We start from the raw sequence: 13,583 nt of genomic DNA, 5'->3' as shown, positions 1-13,583 counted from the left end.
TGTCTGCAGGCGTGCCCCGGCGGCGGCGGAGAGCCGTCCTCGGCCGAGGAGGCTGGTAAACGCGAGCGCAGGCTGCAAAGAGGCCTTAACGCCGTCCCTTTCGCCGCCGCCTTTTCCTTGCCGCGCGCCACTGTGCATTTCTCTCCTTTTCCTTTGTTTCTTTGGCCCCTCGCGGGTGTGGGCATTCCTGGTGAGCAAAAGTGCAGCCTCAAGATGGCTGATGGCAACGAGGATATGCGGGCGGACGACTTGCCGGGGCCAGCCTTCGAGAGCTATGAGCCCATGGAGCTTGCCTGCCCTGCCGAGCGCAGCGGCCACGTAGCCGTCAGCGACGGGCGCCACATGTTCGTCTGGGGCGGCTACAAGGTCAGTGAGTGGCCGGGCCGCGGCAGACGTCGCTCAGCTGTGACTTGGGTCTGGGTTCGCGGCCAGGCGGGGAGGACAGAGCGGCCCGCCAAGGGCGCTCCCCGCCTCCGTCGCGCGCCCCACCTCAGACTCTGCCCGTTGGTTGGTTTTTCTTGCGCGCGGGAATCTTCCTTCTCTCGAGTCCCCCAGCCCGTCTCGAACCTCCAGGGCTGCTGTCACGTCAACCTGGTGCTCGCAAAGCCAACTCACTCCCACCCCCGTTGTTGCCATTGGAGCGTTATTCCGGGGAAGGCCCTGTTAATGTTGCTTGGGCGGTGCATTCGGAAGGGTTGGGGTGTGTAAGGTGACGGTGTGTGATATCACTCAGACGCGTTATCAGGACGGCCTACGAGGACTTTACCCTCTGGAGCTGGGAACCGCTGCCCACTTAACGGGGACTCCAAGGTGTAGGAAAACAGGAATTCCAAAAGGTTACAGGAATCATCTTATTCAGCCTTCCCGCCTGTGCAAATGGCCATCATACTATTGTTTGAACCTCTCAGGACTATTTTCCTTCTGGCTTCAGTTGGGTTGAAGTTTTTCAGCAAACACCCATATTAAAGATAATGGAAAAGCTCCACCAGTAACCAAAAAATCCCCAGCATCAAATGAACACAGAGTGCAGGCAGTTCTTTGACTCTCCGATCCCCTGGTTATAAACAACGTGATTAGTTAGCAGTTTAAAGCCAGTTGCCCTTATTTACCCTGCTACCTCGGAAATCTAGAATTTTATTTGCTGGGATGGCTCTGATCCAGTCCTACCTCAAAATTCCTCTTTGGTCTTGAAAATGTTGTCCGCCCTCCCTATGCCCATGCCTTGTGATTGCTTTTAGCTTATGGTACAGTTGACTTGATCATAGTTGACCATTTTTGAGACAGCTTTCAAAGATAGCTGTCCTGATACTTTAATTTGGTTTAACTGCAGAAGTAATTTTTTGCCAATCCTAATTAATCTGCAGTGTTTTTCCCAGTCTCCAATGAATGTGGTTAGAAAATAGAAAGGGGGCTGGGCGCGGTGGCTCACGCCTGTAATCCTAGCACTTTGGGAGGCCAAGGTAGGTGGATCACCTGAAGTCAGGAGCTGGAGACCAGTCGTGCCAACATGGTGAAACTCCATCTCTACTAAAAATACAAAAAAAGTTAGCGGGCGTGGTGACGGGCGCCTTAATCCCGGCTACTTGGGAGGCGGAGGCAGGAGAATCACTTGAACCCGGGAAGCGGAGGTTGCAGTGAGCTGAGACGGCGCCATTGCACTCCAGCCTGGGCAACAAGAAGGAAACTGTCTCAAAAATACTTTAGAAAGGGGTAGGGAATTGCAAGAAGGGGGCCAAGCATGTAGTCACCCTTATAAAAATGTAAATTAATTCCCCTGGAGAAACCTGTCAATTACACTTCTGTCTAAGCTACCTAATTCATAATTGTATTTTTAAAATGACAGCATGAAAGAATGAGACTTTGGGAGTGGGGCAGGGGAGGATTCTCAATATGCAGTATTTCTTGTGGTGGATTTAAAAAGGCCTGGATGATTGGGACTGATTCAGGGAGAAGCAGCACAATCACTGAATTGGATGGTTCTGAAACAGACTGCCCTCCCCATTTATGGCTGGTGGCTGGAACCCTGAGGGTAGGCACAGAAGCCCTTGGAGACTGTTTCAAAGGCAATAAACCTTGGCTTCCTACATAGTAGGCAGTTTTCCTCCCCAAGACAGGCTGGTCACGTCTGGGTCAGCCCACTTCCAGCCTTTCCCTTCATCACTGGTGGGGTGGAAAAAGAAGTGTTTACGTGGTCAACTCTTCTGTTTCTGTATGTTTAATATTCAAGCTTGCTGGACTTTGACACCCATTTTTGGCTAGCCGCATTTACTGTATCAACATTGTTCCGAAAGTGGCTAGGGAGGGTCAAAGGCTGGGAATGTCAGGCAGTTGTTAAAGTTCAGGGAAAGGATAGAATCCTGGCGCCACCATTACTTCATAAATAACCTTGGGCAAATTACTTAAACTCTAAACTCCTTTTCTCATAAAATCAGCTATTTTTTAGGGTTGTTGTAAGGATTACATAAAGTAATCCATGGATAGCTTTCAGCTCTGGCATATGGTACGCTCAGTCTGTGTTAGGAATTAATACCTAAAGGGAAATGGAGCAGAACAAAGAACTTAAAATTCTGCATGAGGATTTAATATTTTGCATATTTGCAGTTCTGCCCTCTCTGTTGCTGCTTAGCGAATGAATAGGTGAAAGGAAGGCGTGCCTAGAAAACCATATGATCCACCAGTGTGGATCAGTGTGGATCAGGCACTTTCAGTAACAGCCTGCTGACGATGGCACAGGTAGTCTCCTGAAGTCTTCCAGCTGAAATTTGGTGCATGGTTCTATTCAGGATAAAGCTGCCTTAGAGAGTTCGCAGAGATCTCTTGGCTGGGCACAATGGCTCACAGCCTGTAATCCCAGCACTTTGGGAGGCTGAGGTGGGTGGATTGCTAGAGGTCGGGAGTTTGAGACCAGCCTGGCCAACATGGTGAAACCCTGTCTCTACTAAAAATACAAAAATTAGCCAGGCGTGATGGCGAGCTACTATCTGTAGTCCCAGCTACTCAGGAGGCTGAGGCATGAGAATTGCTTGAACCCAGGAGGTGGACGTTGCAGTGAGCCAGCAGAGATCGCGCCACTGCACTTCATCCTGAGTGATAGAGACTTGGATTCAAAAAAAAAAGAAAGGTCTCAGAGATCTCTTCTTGCCCTATTGCAACTGCTGTATCAAAATTCTGAATTAAGAGCTATCTATATTGAGCTTTACCTTGAGTGTGTGGCATGGGTTGGGGGGGATTGTGTACTATAATACCTATGTAACTTTTCATCAAATTAGTATCTCAAGATCGATGTAAAAAATATAGTAGTGCCTCTTTAAAATATCAGTTTTTATATTTATATATTTTTTATTCTTAGAGTAATCAAGTCAGAGGATTATATGACTTTTATCTGCCTAGAGAAGAACTATGGATCTACAACATGGAGACTGGAAGATGGTAAATGTGGATATTATAAGGGGGACTAAAAAATTCAGATAAGGGCTGGGCACGGTGGCTGGCTCACACCTATAATACCAGCACTTTGGGAGGCTGACGCGGGCGGATCACTTGAGGTCAGGAGTTCAACACCAGCCTGGGCAACATGGTGAAACCCCATCTCGACTAAAAATACAAAAATTAGCCAGGCGTGGTGGCGTGCACATGTAATTGCAGCTACTTGGGAGGCTGAGGTGGGAGAATCGCTTGAACCCGGGAGGCAGATGTGGCAGTGAGCCGAGATCGCACCACTGCACTCCAGCCTGGGTGACAGATCAAAACTGTCTCCAAAAACAAACAAGTCAGATGTGGCTGCAAAGAAAAAAATGTAAAACCCATTTTAAGTTATTTATATATTCTAAAAACACTGTTCTGCTACTTTAGCTTAGCTGCTAAGCTTAATTTAGCACCTGTTCTATAGTTACTAGATACTTCTGATAACTTAGAATAAATTTCTATCCCAAGTATCATAGTAATATTTAAAATAGATGTAGAGGCTTCAGATCTAGAATGGAAAGATAATGTTCCATTTTTTTCAAGATACTAAGTCTTCTATCTTGAATAAGGAAAGGATTTTAAATGGTTGTTAGATTTTAGATTGTATAGAATTTTATCTGCTAAAAATAAAAGTGGTATTCTATTTTAATGAGCTCTCAAAATTTGCATGCAAATCTTTTTTTTTTTTGAGACAGAGTCTCGCTCTGTCACCCAGGTTGGAGTGCAGTGGCCAGATCTCAGCTCACTGCAAGCTCCGCCTCCCTGGTTTACGCCATTCTCCTGCCTCAGCCTCCCGAGTAGCTGGGACTACAGGCACCCGCCACCTCGCCCGGCTAGTTTTTTGTAATTTTTAGTAGAGACAGCGTTTCACCGTGTTAGCCAGGATGGTCTCGATCTCCTGACCTCGTGATCTGCCTGCCTCGGCCTCCCAAAGTGCTGGGATTACAGGCGTGAGCCACCGCGCCCGGCGCAAATCTTTTTAAAAATAGTGTTGTTCTGTTTAAAAACCAAAATGACCTCCAGTTTGCCCTTTTTGTAAACTGGAGATAATCTGAAATGATCTTTTGCCAGTTTCATAATAGTAGTAGTCAAGAGCATGTCCCTGGTAGAATTTAGGTGTTTCTCAAAATGCTGGGTTAGCCATGGTTGGGGATTTACAAAGTAGTTTTCCCCATGGTGTGCTTTGTGAGACCTTTGTGCTTTAAATATTTTACTTACTGTAGATCTCAAAATTACCATAGTAGTCCCACTTAAGAGGCTGGATGCTGTGGCTCATGCCCGTAATCCCAGCACTTTGGGAGGCTGAGGCAGGCAGATCACCTTAGGTCAGGAGTTCAAGACCAGCCTGGCCAACATGGTGAAACCCCATCTCTACAAAAATTAGCCAGGCATGATGGCAGGTGCCTGTAATCCCAGCTACTAGGGAGGCTGAGGCAGGAGAATCACTTGAACCCGGGAGGCAGAGGCTGCAGTGAACCAAGATCACGCCATTGTACTCCAGCCTGGGTGATACAGTGAGACTCCATCTCAGAAAACAAACAAAAAAGTTTAAGAGTTACAAACTAGGCCGGGCACGGTGGCTCACGCCTGTAATCCCAGCACTTTGGGAGGCCGAGGCAGGTGGATCACAAGGTCAGGAGATCAACACCATCCTGGCGAACACTGTGAAACCCCGTCTCTACTAAAAATAGGAAAAAATTAGCTGGGCGTGATGGCGGGCGCCTGTAGTCCCAGCTACTCGGGAGGCTGAGGCAGGAGAATGACATGAACCCAGGGGGTGGAACTTGCAGTGAGCGGAGATAGTGCCACTGCACTCCAGCCTGGGCGACAAAAAGACTCCATCTCAAAAAAAAAAGAAAGTTACAAACTAAAAATAAGTCATGAGTATTTCTGTATATAACAAATTGTTGTTAATATGAAGCTGTTTCTTAATCCTTTTCTAGAGAATTGGGAATTTATAATTCTCTTAAAAGCGGAATGCTACGTGTTTTAAAAAATAATTTTTAAGGCCAAGTGTGGTGGCTCACACCTGTAATCCTAGCACTTTGGGAGGCTGAAGTGGGAGGATCACTTGAGCCCAGGATTTCAAGACCAGCATGAGCAACACAGTGAGACCCTGTTTCTATTTAAAATTAATAACTTTTTTTTTTTTTTTGAGACAAGAGTCTCGCTCTGTCGCCCAGGCTGGAGTGCAGTGGCGCAATCTCGGCTCACTGCAAGCTTAGCCTCCTGGGTTCACACCATTCTCCTGCCTCAGCCTCCCTAGTAGCTGGGACTACAGGCACGTGCCACAACGCCCGGCTAATTTTTTGTATTTTTAGTAGAGATGGGGTTTCACCATGTTAACCAGGATACTCTCGATTTCTTGACCTTGTGATCCACCTGCTGTGGCCTCCCAAAGTGCTGCGATTACAGGCGTGAGCCACCGTGCCCAGCCAAAAATAGTAACTTTTTAAAAAGTGAGCCTTCTAAAACTTTAAGTTTAGCAAAGATAAATATTATTATATCTGACAGTTTTAGCAGAAGACCTTGAGTATACTGTTAGAATTTTAAATATTAGATTCCTTAGGTTGATTCAGATCAATTTTTAGATTCAGAATGAGTTAATACATACAAAGCACTCAGGAATGCCTGGCACATGGCACTACTTGTTTGTAGTGTTACATAAAGGACTGAATCTGATGCATATGAACAGCAAAAAGGTGATTGAAGAAAAAACACTGAATTAATCTATCAGGACTGGAAATGTTGAGGTTTTCCTTCTGGGCTCCTGGCCCACTCAAAAACAAAACAACTTATGGCCATGTAAATAAATAGCAAACAGTTTAGTCTGAGAAACATAAAATGGCATGCTCCTAGAATAATAAAATATGACTTAGGCTTTCAGAATCTCTCATTATGCCTGTACAATGGGGCCAGCTGGCACTGTCTGTGGAATAGGTAAAGAGGGAAAAACACATTCCTTGAACTAAGTTTAGACCTAGAAGAGACCCTAGAGGCACTCACTGTCTACTCTGCCTTCTCGTTTTATTCCTTTATTGTGAGGATATAAGTAGAAGAAAAATAGACTTCTGCATTTTTTCCCTTTAACTTACATACATATAATTTATTCCCCCTTAGGAAAAAAATCAACACTGAAGGTGATGTTCCTCCTTCTATGTCAGGAAGCTGTGCTGTGTGTGTAGACAGGGTGCTGTACTTGTTTGGAGGACACCATTCAAGAGGCAATACCAATAAGGTTAGTGTTTCTAAGGATTATGGCTGGAGGCATTTTTATTCTTACTATCTTTCAAACAACTGCAAATTTCTAAGGCTAGCCCAAGACTTATTTGTGTCCCAGTTAAAAATGATTTGTACTTGATTATGATATGAATGTGCATTTTAGTATTTTGTTTGCCAATCTATATTTACCTAGGCATTATGTAAAATCAACTTTTGCTGGTAACTTGTGTGCAGTAACTTCCTGAGTGGTTTTTCTTTGTGCTTTTTGCAGCTACTTGTTCTCTTAGAACCCTTAAATGTTAGATGAACATTAGTAATAAAATTGCAGACAAAGACAAGATGTAATGGAGGGAAGGGTAAAAATGAGCAGGCCAACCAGTCAGAAAGCCATAAGGATAAATTAAAACTGACAAAACTACGTGTTAACATTCCTATAAAGTGGTGCCAAAGATACTGCTGTTCAGACTTTGCCATATTTTGTTCCAAGTAGGAAAAAGACATCACTTCTTCTCTTTCAGACCAATAAGAGACAGATTAAGTCAATCAGAAAAGATACATATGCCATGTATTAGTGCTTATTGAGTTGCCAAATAAATGAATCGATAGGAGTCTACTAAGTTGGCAACTTAGTAAGCACTTTATATGCTGAGCACTTGGCTGGACACTGGAGACAGAAGAATGGTACAGTTCTCACCTCTTGGAACTCATTCTAGAAGGGACACATATAGTAAGTAAATCACTGCAGTAGCATCTGCTAGAGAGATACACAGCACCTGGCATATAGAAAATAACTCAGTAAGTATTGTTGAATCTGAAAAAGTCTTTGACATTGTGTTTGGTGGGATGAGGGAACAGAACAAGGAAAATCTTGACCGAAGAGATGATGCTTGAACTGAATAATAAAACTGGAAGGAGTAGCCAAGATAAAGAGATATAAGCAAATGTCTTTTTTTGGGGTGGGGCAGGGTGGGGACAGAGTCTCGCTCTGTCACCCAGGCTGGAGTGCGGTGGGACAGTCTTGGCTCACTGCAACCTCCGCCTCCCAGGTTCAAGTGATTCTTGTACCTCAGCCTCCTGAGTAGCTGGGATTACGGGCATGCATCACCACGCCCGGCTAATTTTTTTGTATTGTTAGTAGAAACAGGGTTTCACCATGCTGGCCAGGCTGGTATTGAACTCCTGACCTCAGGTGATCCACCTGCTTCGACCTCCCAAAGTGCTGGGATTACAGACGTGAGCCACCGCGCCCGGCAGCAAATGTCTTAATTATCGAAATTCCAAATGGATGGAACATGTGGCTGAGATGGTTTCAAACTATGTTCCTAGAAACTTTAGGGATTTGAGATGCCTTGGGACACCTGTGGGAAGAGCATATGGTGTTAGGCTCCAAGCTGCCCCTTCCTCCTCTGTTTTAACATGCGTAGCTCCACTTTTGTTTGTATACATTGGGTTTTTGCTTTGTATTTTGCTTGAAGAAAGAGTTCTATGCCTGAAAGATTCTGTGAGGCACATCTATAGGCTATCATTGAGCCATATATATTTCAGAGCCAAGGGGGAGAACAATAACTGACACAACTTAAAAGCTTGGGACAAGCTGTGGTTTTATGGATAAGGTTTTATGGACAAGGAGACAAGCTGTGGTTTTACGGAGGTAGTTATAGAAACAGTGGCAGCATGTCGAGGGGCTAGGGTTGTGTGTTTTAAGTTTGACTCAGTGGAAGCTTGAGTGTCTCAGAGAAGAAATACATATATTGTGGTCAGATATATTCAGTTGCCTGGATATGAACCCTTTAAAGGAAAGATCCTTAATTAATTTAAGTTAATTAATTTAAGCTAATTAATTTAAGTATTGATCCTTAATCTCTTTAATCTTAAAGATTAACTCAATTAACTCTTTAATCTTAGAGAGGCACCAAATACATATTTGTTAAATTGAATTTAAAGGTAAAATTACTAAACCTAATTTTTTTGGGTAATACCATTCTGATACCCATAAATTAAATAACTACAATTCAGAGTCCCTATATCAGGGTCAGGTGTGGTGGCTTATGCTTACAATCCAGCACTTTGGGAGGCCCAAGTGGGCACATCACTCAAGGCCAGGAGTTTGAGACCAGCCTGGCCAACATGACAAAAACCTGTCTCTACTAAAAATACAAAAATAAGCTGGGCATATTGGTGCATGCCTGTAATCCTAGCTACAGGAGGCAGAAATTGCAGTGAGCCGAGATCATGCCACTGCACTCCAGCCTGGGTGGCAGAGCGAGATTCTGTCCCCACCAAAAAATAAAATAACAAAATAAATATGGCTATCAGCACAATTTTGCAATTGCAAAAATATGGAACCAGCCCAATGCCCACCAATCAACAAGTGGATAAAGAAAATGTAGTGCATACATATACCAGGGAATACTACTCTGCCATAAAAAGGAACAAAATAATGGCATTTGCAGCAACCTAGATGGAAATGGAGACCGTTATTCTAAGTAACTCAGGAATGGAAAACCAAACACCGTATGTTCTCACTCATAAGTGGGAGCTAAGCTATGAGGATGCAAAGGCATAAGAATGATACAATGGACTTTGGAGACTCAGAGGGAAAGGGTGATAGGTGGGTGAGGGATAAAAGACTACACATTGGGTACAGTGTACACTGCTTGGGTGATGAGTGCACCAAAATCTCAGAAATCACCACGAAAGAACTTATCCACGTAACCAAACACCACCTGTTCCCCAAAAACCTATTGAGATAAAAAATAAAAAAATAAAAATGGGAAAAGAAAATATATGGCTGTCTTAGCCAGGTATGGTGGTCCATGCCTGTAGTCCATCTACTTGGGAAGCTAAGGTGGGAAGATAACTAAGCCCAGGAGTTTAGATTATAGTAATCTATGATTGTGCCACTGCACTCCAGCCTGGGCAAGACAGACCCTGTCTCTTAAAAAAAAAATAAAGTGCGGCTATGAAAAAAAAATTAGTCGAGCTAACTGTGTGCTTAGTGACTCAGGAGATTAGTATTCAGTCACAGAGTCCTAATCTGGAAATCTGGACTCTGAGCAGTCTGGCTGAGCCAGTCTGCAGTCACAATTCCAGTAGTACTGAATTAGATGGTACTCTTATCATAAATCATAGTAAAATTAAATGCTAAACTTGAATTTCTTTCATATAACCAAATCTAACGGAAACCATTGCTTCTGACAGTTCTACATGCTGGATTCAAGGTCTACAGACAGAGTGTTACAATGGGAAAGAATTGATTGCCAAGGAATTCCTCCATCATCAAAGGACAAACTTGGTGTCTGGGTATATAAAAACAAGTGAGTTGGCAGCATTACAGGTTTGGGTTTTTAATGTGTAAAGTGGTTTACCATTCAAGTATCCTTAACCAGTAACCATTTGCACAGAACATACCTCATAGGGCCCATATGAAGATTAACTGAGTAAATACATGAAAGCATTAAACACAGCACTTAAGACAAATTGCTTGTATCCTATCCTATGGGTATTTGAATTTTTAGGGTCTTGGTTTTTCATCAAACAGGTTAATATTTTTTGGAGGGTATGGATATTTGCCTGAAGATAAAGTATTGGGAACTTTTGAATTTGATGAAACATCTTTTTGGGTAAGTGAAGTTCTGTATTTGCATATGGCCTCCTTAGTATATTGAAATAATACATTTTATGTTTGCTAATAAGTTTTGTGCACTTTTCTTTGGTAATCAGGCAGGCCATCTAATTTTATAAATATCATTTGTAAAATAACTCAGATTCTTATTTTCTGTAGAATTCAAGTCATCCAAGAGGATGGAATGATCATGTACATATTTTAGATACTGAAACATTTACCTGGAGCCAGCCTATAACTACTGTGAGTTACTAAAGAATAATGAATTGTTAAGGATACTCAAGAGGCAACGGGGAGGGTTGGGGTGCGGAGAGGGGTGTACCAGAGTTGGAAGATACTGCAAAAGTGACAGTTCATTCTTGTTTTCTGGGGATAAGGTCCATAACTTTAATGATTTCCAAGGAATCTAGAACACAGAAGTTTAATGAATGTATGAAATGACTAACCCAGCATCTATTATTTAATACTTTTTTTTTTGAGACAGTTTTACACTGTCGCCTGGGCTGGAGTGCAGTGGCAGGATCTCCGCTCACTGCAATGTCCTCCTCCCAGGTTCAAGCGATTCTCCTGCCTCAGCTTCCCGAGTACCTGGGATTACAGGCGCCCGCCACCAGGCCCAGCTAATTTTTTTTTTTTTTTTGAGATGGAGTCTCGCTCTGTTGCCCAGGCTGGAGTGCAATGGCGCGATCTCCACTCACTGCAAGCTCCGCCGCCTTCCAGGTTAACGCCATTCTCCTGCCTCAGCCTCCCGAGTAGCTGGGACTATAGGCGCCTGCCACCACGCCCAGCTAATTTTTTTGTATTTTCAGTAGAGACGGGGTTTCACCGTATTCCCCAGGATGGTCTCAAACTCCTGACCTCGTGATCCGCCCGCCTCAGCCTCCCAAAGTGCTGGGATTACAGGCGTGAACCACCGTGCCTAACCTATCTAATACATTTTACATGGTAGAAGTGTTTGATTTTTTTTCAGATTTTGGGATATTTGTATTATGTACTTAACAGCTATCTCTAATCCAAAGATCCAAAATGCTCCAATGAGCATTTCCTTTATCATGTTGGCACTCAAATTTTCAGATTTTGGAGCATTTCAGATTTTGGATTTTCTGATTACAGACACTCAACCTGTAATTAAATAACTCTGCACTAGATAGGAACTTGTATTACTTAAATATTAGATTTCTTTTCCCTCTGACACAGACATTATATTTCTTTTCCCTCTGACACAGATATTATATAATATGCCAGCCTTTATTTTAAAAGAGAAAAAATAAAGCAGCCTATTATGTTAGCCACCCATTCAGTAGCACATCTCAAAAACAGAAAATTAAAATGCCAAGTTTTGGTAGTCAGCTTGTAGTACTGCTGTTGTCTGTAAGTCTACACTCCAACTTTTAAAAGCTCAAGTGCCTTACATATTCTTATCCCATATCCAGAGTAGACTCTGGTATCTTCCCTCTGTTTATAAAAAGTTCACTTATGTACTGACTTGCTTATGTGACTCTAATAGGGTAAAGCACCTTCACCTCGTGCTGCCCATGCCTGTGCAACTGTTGGAAATAGAGGCTTTGTGTTTGGAGGCAGATATCGAGTAAGTATTTAAACAACTTCAATGACTTGCTTTTGAATTCTTCAAAATGATAACTTAATTATCCTTTTCTAGGATGCTAGAATGAATGATCTTCACTATCTTAATCTGGATACATGGGAGTGGAATGAATTGTAGGTATCACTTTAGATAAGTTTTTCCAAAATTCAGCTTGTTTTTACCCTATATTCCCTACTATTGATATATAATGTCCTTGCTTAACTTTTCTGTAACTATGAAATTAAATAAACATAATTACTAGGTCTTTAAGGAATGAATTTTAGTTTTCTGTTTACAGTTCCCGTAACTGTGTGCCTAGTACATAGCATGTGCTCAGTGTTTGTTGAACAGAAAAGGTCTGAAGTCGATTGATTCTATCTTCAAAGAAAATATTTCAGTATAAAGCATGTAGTTTATACCAAGAAGCCTTTTTAAACTTAAGGTCTCTTTTTCCATAACATGTACATATAAATTTTAAAAGAAAACTTAAAAATACAATAGCTGCTTCTAAATGCAGATATTGTAACTTAGCTGTTATTTTCAGAATTCCACAAGGCATATGCCCAGTTGGCCGATCCTGGCACTCACTAACGCCAGTTTCTTCAGATCATCTTTTTCTCTTTGGAGGATTTACCACTGATAAACAGCCACTAAGTAAGTCCTTAAAAAATATGATAACGAAATCATCATATATCATCTGTATATAATAGCTGAAAATGAGTCTATTAGAGACTTACGAGAGGGCCTGTAGGGTTGGTTGGAAGGTGTGAAATTAACTTTGATCCTGTAACATAGCTATAATTGTACTATATGGCATACTTCTGCTCAATAAAGAACCTGGAGCACTTAAAGAGCCCTGCTGAAGGGCTATAACATGCAAAGGGCTTACTTGGTTAACTGCGGGGTGGGGAAAAAAAAAAGAAAGAAAATATACTCTCTGTATCTACTCATGATCTGATTTATTACCTTTCTTGCCAAAACTGTGCCCTTTAAATGTCAATGTCATATTGGTAGACTAATATACTTCATAGCTCTTTTTTCTTTGCTTTAATCAGGTGATGCCTGGACTTACTGCATCAGTAAAAATGAATGGATACAATTGAATCATCCATATACTGAAAAACCAAGGTATTTAAAGGCAATTCTTATACTGAATATGCACAAGATGTAAGAATTGAGGTTTTGGCTGCATTATATCCAGCATTCTTATTTATAAAAATCTTAGCATTTGCTAAGGTTTGAAATACTTCTTAATGAAAAGAAAACCAATGTTATCCTAGTATTAAATGCTCTCCTTTCCATCATCTGTGTATGAAGAATAGGGCTGGAATTTTATTTTTGCTTCTTCCTTCCATTATAAAATTGACACATAGTTTAAATATACAATCAAGCTTTTCACTTCAATGAGTTGAACTGCATCTAAGTTTATTAAAAATGAGGGTCAGCCAGGCGTGGTGGCTCACACGGGTAATCCCAGCACTTGGGGAGGCCGAGGGAGGCAGATCACCTGAGGTCAGGAGTTCCAGCCTGGCCAACATGGTGAAACCCCATCTCTACTAAAAATACAAAATTAGCTGGGTGTGGTGGCACATGCCTGTAATCCCAGCTACTAGGGAGGCTGAGGCAGGAGAATCACTTGAACCCGGGAGGCAGAGGCTGCAGTGAACCAAGATCACGCCATTGTAC

The 13,583-nt window shown here is 42.4% G+C and overlaps 1 protein-coding gene across 1 annotated transcript in view; it reads left to right on the top strand.

Moving 5' to 3' along the window:
* Positions 1 to 6: 6 nt before the first annotated feature.
* KLHDC2 (kelch domain containing 2) overlaps positions 7 to 13,583 on the top strand; it is a 15,571-nt gene continuing 1,994 nt past the window's right edge. Inside the window, exons 1-10 of the mRNA XM_011956912.1 lie at positions 7 to 366; positions 3,350 to 3,429; positions 6,586 to 6,703; positions 9,889 to 10,004; positions 10,229 to 10,310; positions 10,472 to 10,555; positions 11,820 to 11,900; positions 11,973 to 12,031; positions 12,442 to 12,551; positions 12,953 to 13,025. Of these exons, the coding sequence (XP_011812302.1) occupies positions 214 to 366; positions 3,350 to 3,429; positions 6,586 to 6,703; positions 9,889 to 10,004; positions 10,229 to 10,310; positions 10,472 to 10,555; positions 11,820 to 11,900; positions 11,973 to 12,031; positions 12,442 to 12,551; positions 12,953 to 13,025 (956 nt within the window). The 5' untranslated portion in view covers positions 7 to 213. The remainder of the gene's footprint in view (positions 367 to 3,349; positions 3,430 to 6,585; positions 6,704 to 9,888; positions 10,005 to 10,228; positions 10,311 to 10,471; positions 10,556 to 11,819; positions 11,901 to 11,972; positions 12,032 to 12,441; positions 12,552 to 12,952; positions 13,026 to 13,583) is intronic.

This window comes from Colobus angolensis, unplaced genomic scaffold (genome assembly GCF_000951035.1).
Source record: "Colobus angolensis palliatus isolate OR3802 unplaced genomic scaffold, Cang.pa_1.0 Scaffold428, whole genome shotgun sequence".
NCBI classification, from domain to species: domain Eukaryota; kingdom Metazoa; phylum Chordata; class Mammalia; order Primates; family Cercopithecidae; genus Colobus; species Colobus angolensis.
Note: the sequence above shows the minus strand (reverse complement) of the source record. Positions and strands in the feature narration are given on the sequence as shown.